At 48.4% G+C, this 18,106-nt stretch overlaps 1 protein-coding gene across 1 annotated transcript in view; it reads left to right on the top strand.

Annotated features, from left to right (window-relative positions):
• mef2b (myocyte enhancer factor 2b) overlaps positions 1 to 18,106 on the top strand; it is a 140,060-nt gene that overhangs the window by 84,088 nt on the left and 37,866 nt on the right. The window contains exons 4-5 of the mRNA XM_063032301.1: positions 6,685 to 6,888; positions 9,080 to 9,220. Coding sequence (XP_062888371.1) covers positions 6,685 to 6,888; positions 9,080 to 9,220 — 345 coding nt within the window. The remainder of the gene's footprint in view (positions 1 to 6,684; positions 6,889 to 9,079; positions 9,221 to 18,106) is intronic.

Raw genomic sequence — 18,106 nt, 5'->3', positions numbered from 1 at the left:
CTCAAAGTAAGTTTACTATCAAACTAGTTATAGGTCACCATATACAACTCTGAGGTTCATTTCTTGAGCACATCCTCAATAAATCCATAGAATAATAACCATAATAGGATCAGTGAAAGATCCCAGAAACCTGGGCATTCAACCAGCGTGCAGAAAGTCAACAGACTGTGCAAATAGGGAAAAGAAAGAAATAATAATAATAAATAAATAAACAATAAATAACGAGAACCTGCAATGAAGAGTCCTTGAAAGTGAATCCATAGGTTGTGGGAATAGTTCTGTGAAGTTCTCCCCTTTGGTTCAAGAGCATGATAGTTGAGGGGTAGTAGCTGTTCCTGAACCTGGTGGTGTGGGTCCTGGGGCACCTTTAGAAAGATCTTAGAGTAGGTTTTATACAGGTTGGCCAAAGAACCCATACTGTGTACTGTTCTCTGTTCTCTGTTCTGTAACAGGTGATGTGCTTGGTATTGCAATGCTCCTGGCTGTGTAAAGCTGGAGCCCTGCCTTCTACGTGTCCCTCATCGGAAGCTCCTTCCTTGTCCTTAGATTCCTGTAGGATGTCCCAAGACTGTGAAGGGGCTGTGGCAATGAAGGTCCCCCTGTCAGTTCTGGCCCAGCTAAAACCTTCCATGAGATTATCCACTGTTTTCATATTAATTTAGAAAGAAACAACCATCTGATTTGCATGAAATTTGCCTAATTTCTGGTTGTGAGTCAGCAGTCACAGGACCAGTGCAGCGGTGCCCATTCAGTGACGAGGCTGCGGTGGGAGTCAGAACCGGGTGCCTCCCCGTCAACCAGCGGTCATTTACCATGTGTGAAGTTCCCCCATTCTCGGTGCTATCTTTGACTTGTGATATTCTCATCCAAGTATCGGTTTCTGCCCCTTTTCAAATTGCTGTTCAGCAAGTCTCTTATTTATAAATGAGCTCTGTGACTGTGGATTTTCTGGGGAGCTGAAGGAATGTTCTTTCTTTCTTTCCCTGGCCTCTGTACACTGCTACCGAAGGCTTACACTTAGTGTCCACCCTGCAGACCATCTCTTTTTCCATCCTCCTTCTCTCTTCCATTCCCCATTCTGGCTCTCCTCCCACCCCTTATTTTCTCTTCACCTGCTCATCACCTCCCTCTGGCACCCCCCTCCTCTCCTTTCTCCCATGGTCACTCTCCTCTCCTCTCAGATTGCTCCTTCTTCAGCCCTTTAGCTCCTTCACCTGTCACCTCCCAGTTCCTTCCTTCACCCCCCCAACTACAGTTTCACCTATCACCTTCTAAAATTGTCCTCCTTCCCCTCCTCCACCCTCTTCCCCTGGCCTCTTCCCCCTTCCTTTCCTGTTCTAATGAAGGATCTTGGCCCGAAGAATCAATTATTTATTCCTCCGCCTCCCCCAATAAATGCTGCCTCACTTGCTCTGTTTCTCCAGCGCCTTGTGTGTGTTGCTCAAGATTTCCAGCATCTGCTGAATCTCGTGTTAAAAGATTAGCTTTATTTGTGACATGTACATCGAAACATTCAGTCAGTGACCAATTTGGTCCGCTATTGCTGGTCCGCAAGTGCCACCGTGCTTCCAGCACCAACAGAGTGTGCCCACAACTTACGAACTCGCACGTCTTTAGAATGTGGGAGGAAAGCAGAGCACCTGGGAGAAACCCGTGTGTCCACGGGGAAAACGTACCAACTCCTTACAGACAGTGGTGGATTTGACCCTGATCACAGTCGCTGTAAAGCCTCGTGTTAACCGCTGCACTCCTGCACTTGTGTTTAGGCCTGTCTGAGGAGACGCCATAGGGTCTGTCCGTAGCAATGCCTTGGCGCACTGGTGGTTTGTGGGATCACTTTTGGCGTCAGTTAGGGCAGATCATAAAGTCCATAATACATTTATTATTGTATGTACCCATATGCAATGCTGAAACTCATCGTCTTGCAGGCAGCCACAAGACAAAGAAACACACCAGAATCCGTGAAGAACCCCACAGAACAAAGACAGTCAAACATCCAATGTGTGAAAAGGAGCAAATAGTGCAAACGATTAAAAAATAGTAAACAAATAACATAAACCAGAGTGCCCGAAAGTGAGTCCCTAAGCACGGAGCCCATTCATTGCCGAGGCGCGTGTTGCCAGTCCCGGAACCAAAGACAGAATGTCTGTTTGCACAATGTGTCTGCTTTTGCACATTGGTTGTTTGTCAGTCTTTATTGATGTATAGCTTTTCTTAAATTCTGTTGTATTTCTCTATTTTCCTGTGAATGCCTGCAAGAAAATGAACCTCGAGGTAGTAAATGGTAACATGCACCTACATCAATAATAGACTTACTTTGGTAACTGGCGTTGTTTTAAATGCAAAGGTCTCTGCTATCTCAGTAACTGGTGCTGGGCAGTAGTGGCTGGCTGCTGGCTCGAGGGCACACGTTAATGCAGATTCTGCATGGGAGTGGGAGTGTGAGGCTCGGGGGAGCCGTGCAGCCTGCGTTGTCACACTCCTGCTGTACGTGCAGAGTGTCATTCACACCGCCAGGATCTTGTGGGCTGACAACAGCCCTTTGTGTACAGACAGTGGGTGGTAAAGACAGCCCAACCTCCCCCACAGACTGCGCTGGTAGAAGCAGATCAGAGGGAGTTCATAGCCCATAGTCCCCATGCCAGCTCCTTGAAGGAGCTCGTAACTTGTGCACCACCCCTGCACTCACTCTACAAGTTATCTCAGAGTCGGTGCGGATTGGGAAAACATCTCCTCCTCACTGGCAATCAACACTATCGCACCTCAGGGGTGTGTGCTTAACCCACTGCTCTTCTCTCTCTGCATTCATGACTGTGTGGCTAGGCACAGCCCAGATGCCATCTATAAATTTGTCGATGACACAACTGTTGTTGGCAGAATCTCAGTAAGTGACAAAGAGGTGTACAGGAGTGAGATAGATCACTTGATTGAGTGGTGTCAAAACAACAAACTTGCACAGCATCAGTAAGACCAAGGAATTGCTTGTTGACTTCAGGAAGGGGAAGCCAAGGGAACACACACCATTCCTTGTCGACAGATAAGCAGTGGAAAGAGTGAACAGTTTCAAGTTCCTGGGTATCAACATCTCTGAAGATCTGTCCTGGCACAACGTATTGATGCAAGTAAGAAGGCACACCTGTGACTATATTTCATTAGGAGTTTGACATTTAGTATGTCACCAGCCACCAAAGACTTGCACCAATTTCAACTGTTGTACCATAGAGAGCACTCAAACTGGGTGTGTCACTGTCTGGTATGGAGGGGCCACTGTACAGGACTGGAAAAAGCTGCAGGAAATTGTAAAGTCAGCCGGCTCCATCATGGGCACTAGATTCTGCAGCATCGAGGATATATTCAAAAGGCGATGTCTTAACCTGGCTTCATCCATCATTAAGGACCCCCATCACCCAGGACGTGCTGTCTTCTCATTGCTACCATCAGGGAGGAGGTACAGGAGCCTGAAGGCTATAGGAAGGACGTGGAAGCATTGGAAAAGGTACAGAGGAAATTTACCAGGATGCTGCCTGGTTTAGAGAGTATGCATTATGAACAAAGATTAAGGGAGCTAGGGCTTTACTCTTTGGAGAGAAGGAGGATGAGAGGAGACATGATAGAGGTGTACAAGATAATAAGAGGAATAGATAGAGTGGATAGCCAGCATCATTTCCCCAGGGCACCGCTGCTCAATACACGAGGACGTGGCTTTAAGGTAAGGGGTGGGAAGTTCAAGGGGGATATTAAAGGTTTTTTACTCAGAGAGTGGTTGGTGCGTGGAATGCACTGCCTGAGTCAGTGGTGGAGGCAGATACACTAGTGAAGTTTAAGAGACTACTAGACATGTATATGGAGGAATTTAAGGTGGGGGCTTTTATGGGAGGCAGGGTTTGAGGGTCGGCACAACATTGTGGGCAGAAGGGCCTGTAGTGTGCTGTACTGTTCTATGTTCTATGTTAAGACACACACTCAATGTTTTAGGAACAGATTCTTCCCCTCTGCCATCAGATTTGTGAAGAGTCCATGAACATTACCTCGCTATGCAACCCAGCCTGTGGATATATATATATATGAAACACCCTGGTTTCTTTGGCTGCGTAAATCAAAGATGACCTCCAGCCCCACCAAACTCCATAAGTGCTTGATCCCACCCCAAACCCTGGTTTGTGCGGATGCTGTGTCATTTGCTACCCTGTTACAAAATAATGCCACAAAACAACACACAGTACACTGCACATGATTAAAGGAATTATATTTATGAATCTTCACTAAAGGGTTAGTAAAGAAAAACAAAAAGAAAAGGGCCCATTCTAATTAAACAGTCAAATGTGCACAAGCTGGAGCTCATCTTGAACTTCTCTGTCACTCGCACGTAGGGCCCTGGGTCAGCGTGAATGCCCACACCACCTTCCAAACTTCGCTCGCAATCCATCTCGAACAAACGGGTCTCCCACCGAATCGTATGCCACGACCGGTTCTCCCTAGCATCTTCCCTCTTCATCTCCCCCCCTAACAAAAGCTCCAAGCCTAACCTTAGGGTCCCTCACCAGAGACCAGAGACACCTCTCCTTAATCCCTTAATCCGACCATTCTAATTGGATGGCACACATTTCTCCTCTTTCTTGTCTTCAACTGTAACCCAAACAAGCATGAAAACAGTAATAATATGAACCAGGCATTTATATATATATATATATATATATATATAGACACACACACACACACACACACACACACACACACACATATACATATATATATATATATATAAAGTCTATTGAATATTGAAAGGCCTAGATCCTGGATGGAGTGGTATGAAGACAATGTTTCCAATAGTCAGGGAGTCTAGAAACAGAGGGCACAGCCTCAGAATAGAGGCACATCCATTTAGAACAGAGATGAGAATGAATTCCTTTAGCCGCAAGGTGCTGAATCTGTGGAATGCATTGCCATAGACAGCTGGGGAGGCCAAGCCTTTGGGATTATTTAAAGCAGAGGTTAATAGATTCTTGATTTTTCAGGGTATGAAAGGTTACAGGGAGAAGGCAGGAAAATGGGGTTGAGCTGGATAATAAATCAGCCATGAGAGAGTGGCAGAACAGACTCAATGGACCAAATGGCTTAATTCTGCTCCTATGTCTTATGATCTTAAATATATCTAATGACTTGGCCTCCATAGCCATCTGTGGCGATGAATTCTACAGATTCACTATCATCTGGCTAAAGACATCGCCAAGAGTTGAGTGGCTGGCTCCATGTCCTGTTGAATTTGATGAGACCACAGTCTGTCCAGATGCCATGTTGCACACAGAGGCTCTCTGCGATGTCTTGGCTCCATGTAACGTCTTCGCCACCGCAGACCCCTCATCCCACCTGTGCAGATGGATGGTCACATTGAAATCCTGCCCTGCTCCACATTCCCAGACTTGTACTTCCCGGATGGGTGTGGAGAGTGGACTTCCAGTCCTGAGGAGTGGTTTATATGTTTTACCACATTGTAGGTGCTACATAAATTCAAAGGTTAGATTTTTACAGTGCTTCGATGGGCTGGGAGAATGTGAATCTATGCTTAAGCTGAACAAGAATGAGTTAGTTATTTTTGTTCATTCAAAGACAATGTTGAGTTTATTGTCATCTGCACAGGTACGTTTGTGTACAGATGCAATGAAAAACTTAACTTGCAGCCGCATCGCAGGCACGCAACATCAGCAAAACAACATTCACGAGAAAGACGTAACCAGAAATTAAACAATTTTTACAAGAAAGAAGACAATTAGAACAAATCAGAGTGGTCACAGTATTGCTATACTGAGGTGGTGATTAGAATTTTACAGGTTGGTTCAAGCACTGAATATTTGCTGGTGTGGGACTTCAGGCTTCTTTCTGTACCCCCTACCTGAAGGGAGCTGCAAGAAGTTAACATGGCTCGGATGGTGGAGATCTTTGAAGATGGAGGTTGCCTTGTTGAAGCAGTCCCTCCTGTATATACTACCAATGGTGGGGAGGGATGTATCTTTGTATTGGGCTGAGTCCACTACTCTCTACAACGTCTTGTATTCCTATGTATTCAGATTGCCATACCAGACCATGATGTAACCAGTCTAGATATCTCCTTCCAACAGAACATCTAGAGAAGTTTGTTAGAAGGCTCGTTGACAAACCAAACCTCCTTAATCTCCTAAGAAAGTAAAGATGCTGCTGTGCCTTCTTTGTGATTGTATCTATGTGCTGGTCACAGGACAGGTCCTTTGATATGTTAACATCAGTCCTGTTCACAGTGGGCTTCTCTTAGCCCATTGTCAGTGGAATTGGAATTGGTTTATACCAACACCTGTACCAAGAAGCCTGGCTTACATCTGTCCTTGAGCATGATGCTACGTGACTTCAGAGTTTTATATCTTCTGCCTGATGGGAGAGGAGAGAAAGAACATCCGGGTTGGGTGGGTCTTTGATTATGCTGCTTGCTTTGTATTGAGGCAGAATCCAGGGAGAGGAGGCTGGTTCTGTGATGTGCTGAGGCGTGTCCACAACTCTCTACAGTCGCATGCAGAGCAGTTGCCACACTAAACTGTGATGAATCTGGAACGGATGCTTTCAGTGGTGCATTGATAAAAGTTGTTGAAGGTTGACGGGGGATATGCTGAAACCAGACTCCCACCCCTGCTGATCTCTGACCTTTTCCCTCCATAGGTGACCTTCACCAAGCGGAAGTTTGGTCTGATGAAGAAGGCGTACGAGTTGAGCGTGCTGTGTGACTGCGAGATTGCCCTTATCATCTTTAACAGCACCAACCGGCTCTTCCAGTATGCCAGCACGGACATGGACCGCGTCCTGCTCAAGTACACAGAGTACAGTGAGCCTCATGAGAGCCGCACCAACTCCGATATCCTTGAGGTGAGGAGACCAAGGGTGGGTGGTGTGCTTCAATCTCCCTCCCTTGAGTGCTAGGGATTGAATCTGGGAGTCCAGGGCCACAGTAGGGCTTGGTCACTCAGTCTGGAGGTGAGGAACCACTCCATTCAAGTGGTGATGTTTGGAACCTCCCAAGGGTTCAAGAAAGCCCGGTCATTGAGTATTTCAAAGCTGAGACACAGAGACTCTGGGAGATGTGGGGGTTCAGTGGGAAGCTAGAAGCAAAGCCTCCTCCATTGGTTGGGGTCAAGCATGGATGTTGCACACTGGCTGTTTATGTGATGCTCAAGCTTGAGCAGTACAACATGGAGAGCAAGCTGTTGCCCATGCAGCCAACTCCTCATCTCCATGCAGCTGATGGAACAGCAGAGACTGATACAGTTTGGCACCAGTGGCAATGCAGGGGTTGTCAATCAGCATTGAACTCAACATAGGACTGCCTTGAGGATGCTAGCTTTGGATTTTTCCTCGGGGTTTAGTCCTGAAGACCTCCCCACGTGTTTTCCTTTTCCTCGATGCGCTGCGAACCATGTCTGACGAAGGCCCGTCTGCCTGAAGTGAGTTTTAGGTGCCAGTAATCTGCCTTTGCTCCTTCTCCTGTCAGTAGAAACGGCTCTGCTGGGCTTAGTAGCTCAGCCATTTGTGAAGGCCAGGAGCTGGACTTGGTTGTCAGAGGCTATTTGAGACGCACGCCATTGGCAGTGTTTAACAGGTAGTGGGAGCTGATCCCCACCAGCCCCATCTCCACCCCCCCCCACTATGACAACCTAAAAAACTGAAGCTGGAAGTGAGGGATCAGGATTGGATGGTTAACGTTAGGACCAGACTCTTCCGTCCACTGAGCCCAGAAAAGCTTTTCTCCTCCCGTCCACCCATTCACCATCACTGCCAGTCATCCCACCTCCTCCTGATGGCCTGAAGCAGGTGTCTGGATGGCTGGAAGAGACAGCTCCACATACTGAGTGACTGAGAGTAGAGGGACATTGAGATTCCAAATGGTCCTGTCTGTGTTACCGTTTCCTGAGGCAGTAATAACCCCTACTGAGTGAGAGGGACGGAAAGGCGAGGAGACTGATGGAGAGGGGTGGGAGGGGTTTTGTGTGAAGCAAAAAAGTGATGGACCAAGGGGCTCCTTTGTGTGCCTTAAGTTGTTGTAAGATTCTATAATTGTAAGTGGTGGGGAGGAAGTGAATGGAAGGGGATTTCTTCTGTACTTTTTTGAAGAGTTTGGTGGATGTGGGTGTCAGTGATAAGATTCCTACTTGCTCTGGGCTGTTGGTTGGTAGAAGTCTGATGCAACCTACTACCGAGCCCACACCCTGCACACCAGCTGCAGGACTGCAGTCACATTGACCAGAGCGGAAAGAACATCAGATGTTGTTCATTGTGAAGCAGACACAGAAGACTTCTTTGGTCCCTAAAGCTGCCTTCTACCAAGACCCACCCACCCCCATTGGACACCTTCAGTGATGAGGTCATGGATACAACCTCAGTGCAGACGGGCCATGCTGACACGGGTTGTTTCCCACAGTCCATCCCAAGGCTGCGAGAACCTTCCTGCAGCATGGAATTGTCTTACCGCTCTGACCAACAGGAGATTTATAGAGCTGAAGGTTACTGTGTCCTGAGCTTCGCTAACTACTCCTGGTGTGGGGCTTTCAGTGCCAGTGGTTACACACTCCCTTTTGCTCTTCCATGACATGCCAGGAGCGAGAGTTTACTGCCTGTTACGCCGCTAGTGTTTGGGACAGTAATGATGGTCTTCCATCTCTGACAGTGTTCAGAGCTTCCTTCATTGTGTCTGTACTTCCTCTCGGTTTTCACTATAGTCAGTCATGCAAGTCCCGGGTGGAGACTCAGGAATATTGTCACACTCAGATTAAGAAGGATTCTTCATTAATAGCATAGTTTGACCAATCAAGATTGTTAGCCCTGAGCTGAACCCCCAAACCTGGAGGGCCAGTGAACCACTCTGTCTGTCCTTTACCCTTTAACCTGTTTGATATGGGTGACCCTGCCAAGAGCTAAAGCATAAAGCCCTGACTCCAGCCAGCAGAGCTCTCTGTGTGACTGAGGCACGCAAACCTCCAAACCTACAACAAGGTTGTGGTTCTTTTGAAGGTTACTCCAAGGAAACGTGACACTAAAACTTTGAAATTCTGATTGTCCTCAGACACTACGGAAGAAGGGTTTGAATGGCTGTGAGAGCCCAGACCCAGACACCGATGACCCGATGGAGCCTAACCTGGATGGCAGTGACAAATACAGGAAGTATGAAATGGTGAATCACATGACAAACAGACAGAGAGTTTGTGTAAGTAGATCAGAATGGTTTATCTTTTTTTAAAGCAATTTACCTTCTCTTCCTCCTTCCCACATCTGCCCAAACCAAGCCACCCATTATTCAACTAGAACTGTCTGCACGTGGACACTGCTCCCAGCACAACGTACAGGATTCTGCTCCTGGCAGGTAACGCCTTGTCGGTCATAGGCACTAACTGCATCCAAGGAGCAGAGCAACGGGCCCACGTTCTGTTCTTCCCGTCTTTCCTTCCTTTAGAGATACAGCACGGTGACAGGCCCTTCTGGCCCGAAGAGCCCGTGTGACCAATCACACCCGTGCTGACCAATCACACCCGCGTCGCCCAATCACACCCGCGTCACCAATCACACCCGTGCTGCCCAATCACACCCGCGTGCCCAATCACACCCGTGCTGACCAATCACACCCGCTTCGCCCAATCACACCCGCGTCGCCCAATCACACCCGCGTCACCAATCACACCCGCGTGCCCAATCACACCCACGTGCCCAATTACACCCGTGCTGACCAATCACACCCGCATGACCAATCACACCCGCTTCGCCCAATCACACCCGCGTGAGCAATCACACCGCGTGAGCAATCACACCCGTGCTGACCAATCACACCCGTGTTGACCAATCACACCCGTGTGCCCAATCACACCCGTGTCGCCCAATCACACCCGCGTGACCAATCACACCTGTGTCACCCAATCACACCCGTGCTGACCAATCACACCCGCGTGAGCAATCACACCCGTGTGACCAATTAACCTAAATACCCGTACATCTTTGGAATGTGGGAGGAAACCCATGCCGTCATGGGGAGAACATACAAACTCCTTACGTACAGTGGTGGGATTGAACCTGGATCGCTGGTGCTGTAAGAACATTATGCTAATGGCTACGTTTCCATTTCAACCATTTCTGAAGCTTCCTTCTGTAGCTATACCATCCCCCAGTCCCGGGCTTTTGGTCATCCCCAAGTTTAATTGCCCCACTGTTGGCCCCTCCTCGTCCCAAACTCGGGAGTTCCTTCTTAAAGCTTTCTACCTGTCCCTGCACTCCAACTCCTGTTAAACCTTCCTCTCATCATTGGTCACCTGCTCTGATCGCCTTTGTTGTTTGTTTAAACTGCTGTGCAGGGTCTGGATGAATGAGAAACTCTTGAAATGGATGTAACTGCATTTTGTAAATTCTACATCATGGGATTTCAGATAGTGCTGCAAATTGTCGTAGGAACCTGGAAATGTGCAAAAGCAGAGAGGTGATGTGAATCAGGATTGGGATCTGGTTGATGATCCCTGACACACACCCAGTGGCCACTTTATTTGGTGCATCCTGCAATAAAGTAATAGAGAGGTCACTTAGTGCATGCTGCGGTCTTCTGCTGCTGTAGCCTGGCCACCTCAAGACTTGACATGTCCGTTCAGAGATGCTCTTCTGCACACCACTGTTGTAACGATGGTTATTTCAGTTACTTTCGCCTTCCTGTCAGCTTGAACCAGTCTGGCCATTCTCCTCTGACCTCTCTCATTAACCAGGTGTTTTCGCCAACGGAACGGCCGCTGACTGGGTGCTTTTTTTTTGTTTCTCACACAACTCACTGTAAACTCTAGAGACTGTTGTATGCAAAAATCCCAAGAGATCAGCAGTTTATGAGATATTCAAACCATCCCATCTGGTACCAACAACCACTCCATGGTCAAAGCCTTTTAGATCACGTTTCTTCCTGGTTCTGAACCTCTTGACCATTTTTGCGTGCTTTTTATGCATTGAGTTGCTAATTGACTGATTAGATATTTACATTAATGAGCAGGTGTACCTAATAAAGTGGCCACTGAGTGTAAAACCGTGAAATTTATTGTTTGGTGACAGCAGTACAGTGCAATACATTAAAACTAATTACGATAAGTTACAATATGAAATACAGAAAAATAAATAGTGCAAGAAGAGAGGAAAATAATGAGGTAGTGAAACCTGATGTTGAAGGGGAAGAAGCTGTTCCTGAAACGTTGTGTGTGTCTTCAGGCTCCTGGTGGTAGTAATGAGAAGAGGGCATGTCACAGATGATGAAGGTTCTTTATGATGAATGCCACCTTCTTGGGCCATTGAAGATATCCTCAATGGAGGCTCCATACTTGTGACCTCTACCTGGGAGGACAACGGCAGCAAGAAACAGCCACCACCTGAATGTTTACTTCCAAGACTTGGGAATGTACTCCTGGGCCCACATTGTCACAAGGAATAAATCCTGGCATTCACACCCACACTGTGGGACACCATCACTGGATGGACCCCAGGGCATCTCCGGCAGTTATGGAGGAGACGCGGGCTGTCACCTCAGAGATGAAGATGGTCAGTGAAGTGTATGATGGACTGCCCCAGGAGTGGAGGAGTTAGGTTCTGCAGGCAGACTGGAGAAGCAGGGGCTGTTCTCCATGGAAGTGGGGAGGTTGTCTGGCGGATGACATAGAGGAAGGGAAGTGGTGGTGAGGGGGAGAGAGCAACAGATGGTTCCCTTTGGAGGGGTTACCAGACAGCACCAGGAAGGTCACCAAAATAATGAGTGTGGTGAGGAAAATGAGTCTCCCACAGCTCCTGGGTGGGGTCAGGAACACAGTGGGGGAGAATGTGGGTTGGGACCACACTGGGTGGGGTCAGGAACACACTGGGGAGAGGGTGGGGTCAGGGACCCTGGGGGAGAGGGTGGGGTCAGGAACACACCGGGGAGAGGGTGGGGTCAGGAACACACTGGGGAGAGGGTGGGGTCAGGGACCCTGGGGGAGAAGGGGTCAGGAACACACTGGGGAAGAAGGTGGGGTGAGGAACACACTGGGGAGAAGGGGTCAGGAACATACTAGGGGCGAGATCGGGGTCAGGAACACACTGGGGAAGAAGGTGGGGTGAGGAATACACTGGGGAGAAGGGGTCAGGAACATACTAGGGGCGAGATCGGGGTCAGGAACACACTGGGGAAGAAGGTGGGGTGAGGAATACACTGGGGAGAAGGGGTCAGGGACACACTGGGCTGGGTCAGGAACATTGTGGGAGAAGGGGTCAGAGACACACTGGGGAAGGGGTGGGGTCAGGGACACACAGAGAGAGGGTAAGGTTAGGAACACACTGGGGAGAGGGTGGGGTGAGGAATACACTGGGGGAAGAGTATGGGTTCAGGGACACACTGGGTTGGGTCAGGAACACTGTGGGAGAGGTGAGTACAGGGACACGCCGAGTGGGGTCAGGAAATACTGGGGTGCGCTGTAGCAGAGGTAACTTTGATGACACCTGTTAGTACACGGCTGGGAGGGAGGGGGTTAATGGAATGAAAACAGTTTGTGAGACTGCTGGGAGAGGGTGGGGAAGAGACTCGCTGGCTACAGGCACAGTGGGCATGTGGAGAGTCCGTGGGTCGCGCTGCGGACTGGTGCTCGAGGTAGATACAACAGGGACACGTAAGAAACTGGCATCTTCTTCTTACACCCATCACCCTACTGGGGCATAGGGCATTGACAGCAGCTCGCTCGAGTCCTCTGTCCTGGGCCAGTCTTTCTAGTCCAAGTGTAGCCCATCTCTGCGAAGATGCTTCCTCTTCCAAAGCTGAGGTCTTCCTTGTTTCTGTCGTTCTGTGTTTTTACAGGATGGCCCCATGCCCAGCCCTTCTCCTTTCATAACCAAGCTTGGGACTATCCTCGGCGGAGTTAGACAGGCGCATGAATGAAAGGAAAATGGAAGGCTATGGGGGAGGGAAGGGTTAGATTGATCTTAGGGTAGTTTAAAATGTCGGGGCGACGTTCTGGGCCGAAGGACCCGTACAATGTGCGCTGTCGGTTTCAATCCGCACCGTTACTCACTAGCGGCATCAACCGGTCAGACCGATGAAGTGCAGCAGAGCGGTGCCGGAATTCGCCGCGGACCCCGGGCTGAGATGGCGAGCGGTTTGTTATCAAAGTTTAAAGTAAATTTACTATCCAAGTGCGTATATGTCACCATATACAACACTGAGATTAATTTTCTTATAGGTATTCACAGTAAATATAAAGAAGCAAAAAAGCAAGATAATAATAATAGATAAGCAATAAATATCGAGAACATTAGATGAACATCCTTGAAAGTGAACGCATAGGTTGTGGGAAACGTTTCAGTGTTGGGGTGAGTGAAGTTATCCCCTCTGGTTCAAGAGCTTGACGGTCGGAGGGTAATAACTGTTCCTGAACCTGGTGGTGAGGGTCCTGAGGCTCCTGTACCTCCTTCCCGATGGCAGCAGTGAGAAGGCAGCGTGGCCTGGGTGCTGGCGGTGTCCGATTTATGGCTGCTGATTTCCCGCGACAGCTCTTTGTGTAGATATGTAGTGATGGGGAAGCCTTTCCCGGAGATGGACTGGGCTGAATTCACTGCTTCTTGTAGGATTTGCCATTCAAGGGGATCGGTGCCTCCATGCCAGGCTGTGATGCAGCCAGACAATATACTCTCCACCACACATCTACAGTCGTTTGCTAGGTGGTTAACATGAAAAATTATCAAAAAAAACTAACAAATTCAAGACGATAAATACAGATAAATCTTTCCTGTAGGTAGGTGACCAAAACTGCACACAATACTCCAAGTTAGACCTCACCAATGCCTTATCCAAGTTCAACGGCAAAGGGTTTCACTATCCCAATGCCTCCGCTGTGGGGTCTGACTTTACAAGCGAGGGGCGTTTCCCACGTTACGGTACAACATTATCCTCTGCGATGTCACCGCAGTCCCGACTCGCGTTAGTGACCTCGGCCCCATCCACACCGGGTGAGGTGGAGGGCTCCAAGGGGTGACGGGAGAGCAGTGTGAGGGTGGGGAAGGAAGGACAGTGGGGGTGAGAGTGAGGGTGACTGGAGAGCCGCGAGGGAGGGTGTTGTGATGGGAGGGAGGGTGAGGGATATATGTGGGGGGAGTGATTGAGGAGGGGGTTTAGGGGTGTATGTGGGGGGAGTGATTGAGGAGGGGGTGTGAGGGGTATATGTGGGGGAGTGATTGAGGAGGAGGTGTGGGGGGAGTGATTGAGGAGGGGTATATGTGGGGGGAGTGACTGAGGAGGGGTTTCCACACTGCTTTGACCTGAGGAGAGATTTGTACCGAGCACATCCCTGGTTCTGTTGTTGCTTGGTGAATGACTCCTTCCAGAATAGTCCTGCCGGCTGAGAAGAGGCTGGATGGTACTCTGGACCCTAATCCTCTGTGGTTGGTCACTGTGGAGGTGCTGGTTAGAGGGACTTTGGCTCCTCTCTGCAGGGAGGGAGAATACAGCCAACTCCCTTGGGTGCTGGGTGTTTATACAGCCAACTCCCTTGGGTGCTGGGTGTTTATACACTGCTTGCTGCCCCTCTCTTCCCGTCTCTTCCCTCTGCCTGATGTTTGGATCAATAATCTTCACTCTGCCATCAAATTCTCTGGCAAGTTCATCAGTGCCGAGCAGAACAGGAGACCAGACCGTATAAGGACACAGAACAGTCTCCTGTAGCCTGCCCTCTAACCCAAAAATACGCAAAGGCTCCAACTTGGGATTGCCGTGTGATTTTGCTGTTGGATGCAGTACTCTTGGCAGAGTGGATCTCATGGATGGAATGGCCTCAGACTTGCTTCGGAAAGCAAAGGAATGACAGATACTGGCAAACTGGGCTAACACAAGAGATGGTGGAAACACCCTGCAGAGCAGGCAGCTTCCGTGAAGAGAAAGCAGTTGTGCCAGCATTTCAAGTTTTATATTGGCCTTGCCTCACTGTCACTCTGCCATGGATGGTCCCAAGCCCGGCTGTGAAAGGAGAGGGGCCAGCCGTGGGGCTAGCAACTCCATCCTGTATAAACCCCGAGCTACAGAAACACCAACAGAAGCTCCAGAGATCTCATACTTGGGAGAGGAAGGATCTTCACTTAGAAGACATATGAAGTGGTGTGGTGAAGGCCACTGCACTGTTCATCCTTCTGTCATCCAGGGAGAGAACACACTTGGTGTAAGATGAGTACCAACATCACCAGCAAGTGCTATGGTGGGATTTCCAGGGAATGCGGAAGAGAGGCCAAGCACAGAACGCCTGACGATGCCACCTTAAAAGCTGACACCAGGAATATGGGACAACTTGAAAGACTGGCCTGTTGCCAGGACAGGATTCTGGTGAGCTGCTGTCAGTGGCCTCTACTCCATGGGAGGAGGGGGTTGAATTTAATTAACTAACTAACTCGCCTCACTGCACCATATGTGACCAAGGCCAGTGAAGTAGTTACTCTGTCATGGAAGGGTTTGAAGATCCCTCTGACATCTTGCCCCTGAGATCTTTGCTTCCAACTCCCCACTCCCCAAGTCATTCTCACCCACTCCAGTCCCAGAACTGCCGGCCCTCAGCACTGTACCAATTCTGGACTCCTTGTAGAGTCTCATTTTCCATCCCTCCTCCAACTGTCTACCCGGGCACCAAGCTCTGGGTCTCCCTCACTAGCCTCCTCTTTCCCCACTCCACTCCACTCCTCTTCAGGGTTGTTACCTGAACTCAGCCAAAGCTTTGGCTGTGTGCTCTAATACTGTACATGGAATCAGATGTTGATTTGACCATAGACTATAAGACATAGGAGGAGAATTAGGCCATCAGCTCTACTATTCCATCAAGGCTGATGTATTATCCCTCTCCTGCCTTCTCCCTGTAACCTATCAACCTCCACTTTAAATATATCCAATTACTTGGCCTCCACAGCTACCTGTGGCAATGAATTCCACCCTCTGGCTAAAGAAAGTCCTCCTTATCTCTGCTCTAAAGGCTGTGCCCTCTGGTCTGAGACTCCCCAACTATAGAAAACATCCTCTCCAACTCCAATCTATCTAGGCCTTTCAAATTTTGGTAGGTTTCAACAAGATTCCCCCCCCCCCGCCCCCATTCTTCTAAACTCCAGCAAGTACAGGCCCAAAGTCATGAAATGCTCCTCATGCCTTAACCCTTTCATTCCTGGGATTGTTCTCATGAACCTTGCCTGGACCCTCTCCAATAGCATCACATTCTTTCATAGATAAGGGGTTCAACACCACTCGTGATACTCCAAGTAACCTTGATAAACAGGCTGGAATGGTTCCCCTTTCGCTGTTGTCCTCGAGTGTGTGCCCCAGAGTGATGAGTGACTAACCCTTCCACCTTGGCAAGTGTTGAAGGGAGGCAGTTGATCTCATTCTCTTCAATAGCAATCTCTAGAGGTCTGGAAATGGATCAGAGGATCTACTAACCACCGACAAGCCCTTGCACAAGAACAATAAAGCTGGGAGTGAGAGTTCCTTATTTGCGACATGTGCCTGCTCCACCATCTGGGACGATTAGGTTTCCCACTTAACCCAGCCTTGGTATTGGTTTGTTTTTGTCACCTGTCCCAGACACTGTGACAAGTGTTTGTTTGTGTGCCACTCGGACGGATCATGTCATGCGTAAGTACATCAAGGTGGTAGAAAGAAACTAGGGTGCAGAGTCTATTGTTACAGTCGCAGAGGAAATGTGGTGCAGGCAGGCAAAGCAAGTGTAATGGCCACAAAGGGGCAGATCGGAAGGATCAAGAGTTCATCTCTTAGTCTACGAGAGGTCTGTTCAAGAGTCAGGTAAGAGTGGGGTAAGATGCCTTTGAGCCTGGTGGCATGTGATTTCAGGCTTTTGTATCTTCTGCCTGATGGGAGGAAGGAGAAGAGAGAATACCCAGGGTGGGGGGTGGTCTTTGATTATGTTGGCTGCTTTCCAAAGGCAGGGGGAGTGTAGATGAGGTCCATGGAGAGTACGCTGCCCTGTGTAATGGGCTGGACCATGTTCACAACTCTCTGCAGTTGTCAGTGTAGTTGTTTGACCATGCTGTGATGCATCCGGATAGGGTGCTTTCTGAGAAAATTGGTGAGTGTTACTGGGGATATACCAAATTTCCTCTGCCTCCTGAGGGTGTGCCATTGACCAACTCTCAATGTTTCAGAGAGATCTTCTTTTCTACCAGTTATTTTCTAATGATTATTCCATTTGCGGTTTTGGCCAGCCTCCTACTTACATTCTTTGTGAGTTCCAGTGACCCAAATTCTGCACGGTCCATTGCCCTGCACTCACTGGCCTCCTCCTGTTCCCCAGCCTAACACCACCCTGGTTCTCTTTGTGTTCTAGTCCCTTTCTCAGCCCAAAAAATACCCACCATCTCTGCTTCTGTCTGACTGGTGTCCATCTGCCTGAGTCCTTGAGTTCCGTCCCACAACTTCATTTCATTTCAGTGTGCTTCCTAGAACCGTCCCTGCTCAGTCACACTGACACCTCCTTTTGTGGTTTGCTTACAGTCCCACAACGTTATGCCGTGTGGAGAAACTGCAAAACTAAACTAGTTTTGTTTAGTTCAGTTTAGTTTTTTTTCTAATTTGGGTTTTTTTTCTTGACATTTTTTCATTTTTCTTTTTATCATGTTTAATTACATTAAGAGTTTGGGAGGCTTGGTATACTTGTGTTATCTGTAGTTTATATTTGCATATGTTAATTATCAATAATGTAATCCCAATCTCTTTGTACTAATATTGTTATGTTTATGAATTTGAAAATTAATAAAAAGATTGAAAAAGGAAAAAGAGAAATTGCAGATCTAGAAATCTGGAGTAGCACATGCATTTGCACATACATTTGCACATACACTTACACAGACACACACACACATATTCACTCGTACACACACACTCACACTCACACCCATACAGTCACTCACATTCACACACACCCACACACTCACTCACATTTGCACGCACGCACACACTCACACTCACTCACATTCACACACACACACTCACACTCACACACACACTCTAATTCATTATAAAAAGAGGTTTAAAGTCTTTACAGTGCAGTATCGTGTCGGGGGTAATAGATAC

The sequence above is a fragment of the Mobula hypostoma genome, chromosome 24 (genome assembly GCF_963921235.1).
Source record: "Mobula hypostoma chromosome 24, sMobHyp1.1, whole genome shotgun sequence".
Classification (NCBI taxonomy): Eukaryota; Metazoa; Chordata; class Chondrichthyes; order Myliobatiformes; family Myliobatidae; genus Mobula; species Mobula hypostoma.
The sequence above is the reverse complement of the archived record's forward strand: the minus strand, read 5'-3'. Positions and strand labels throughout refer to the sequence as shown.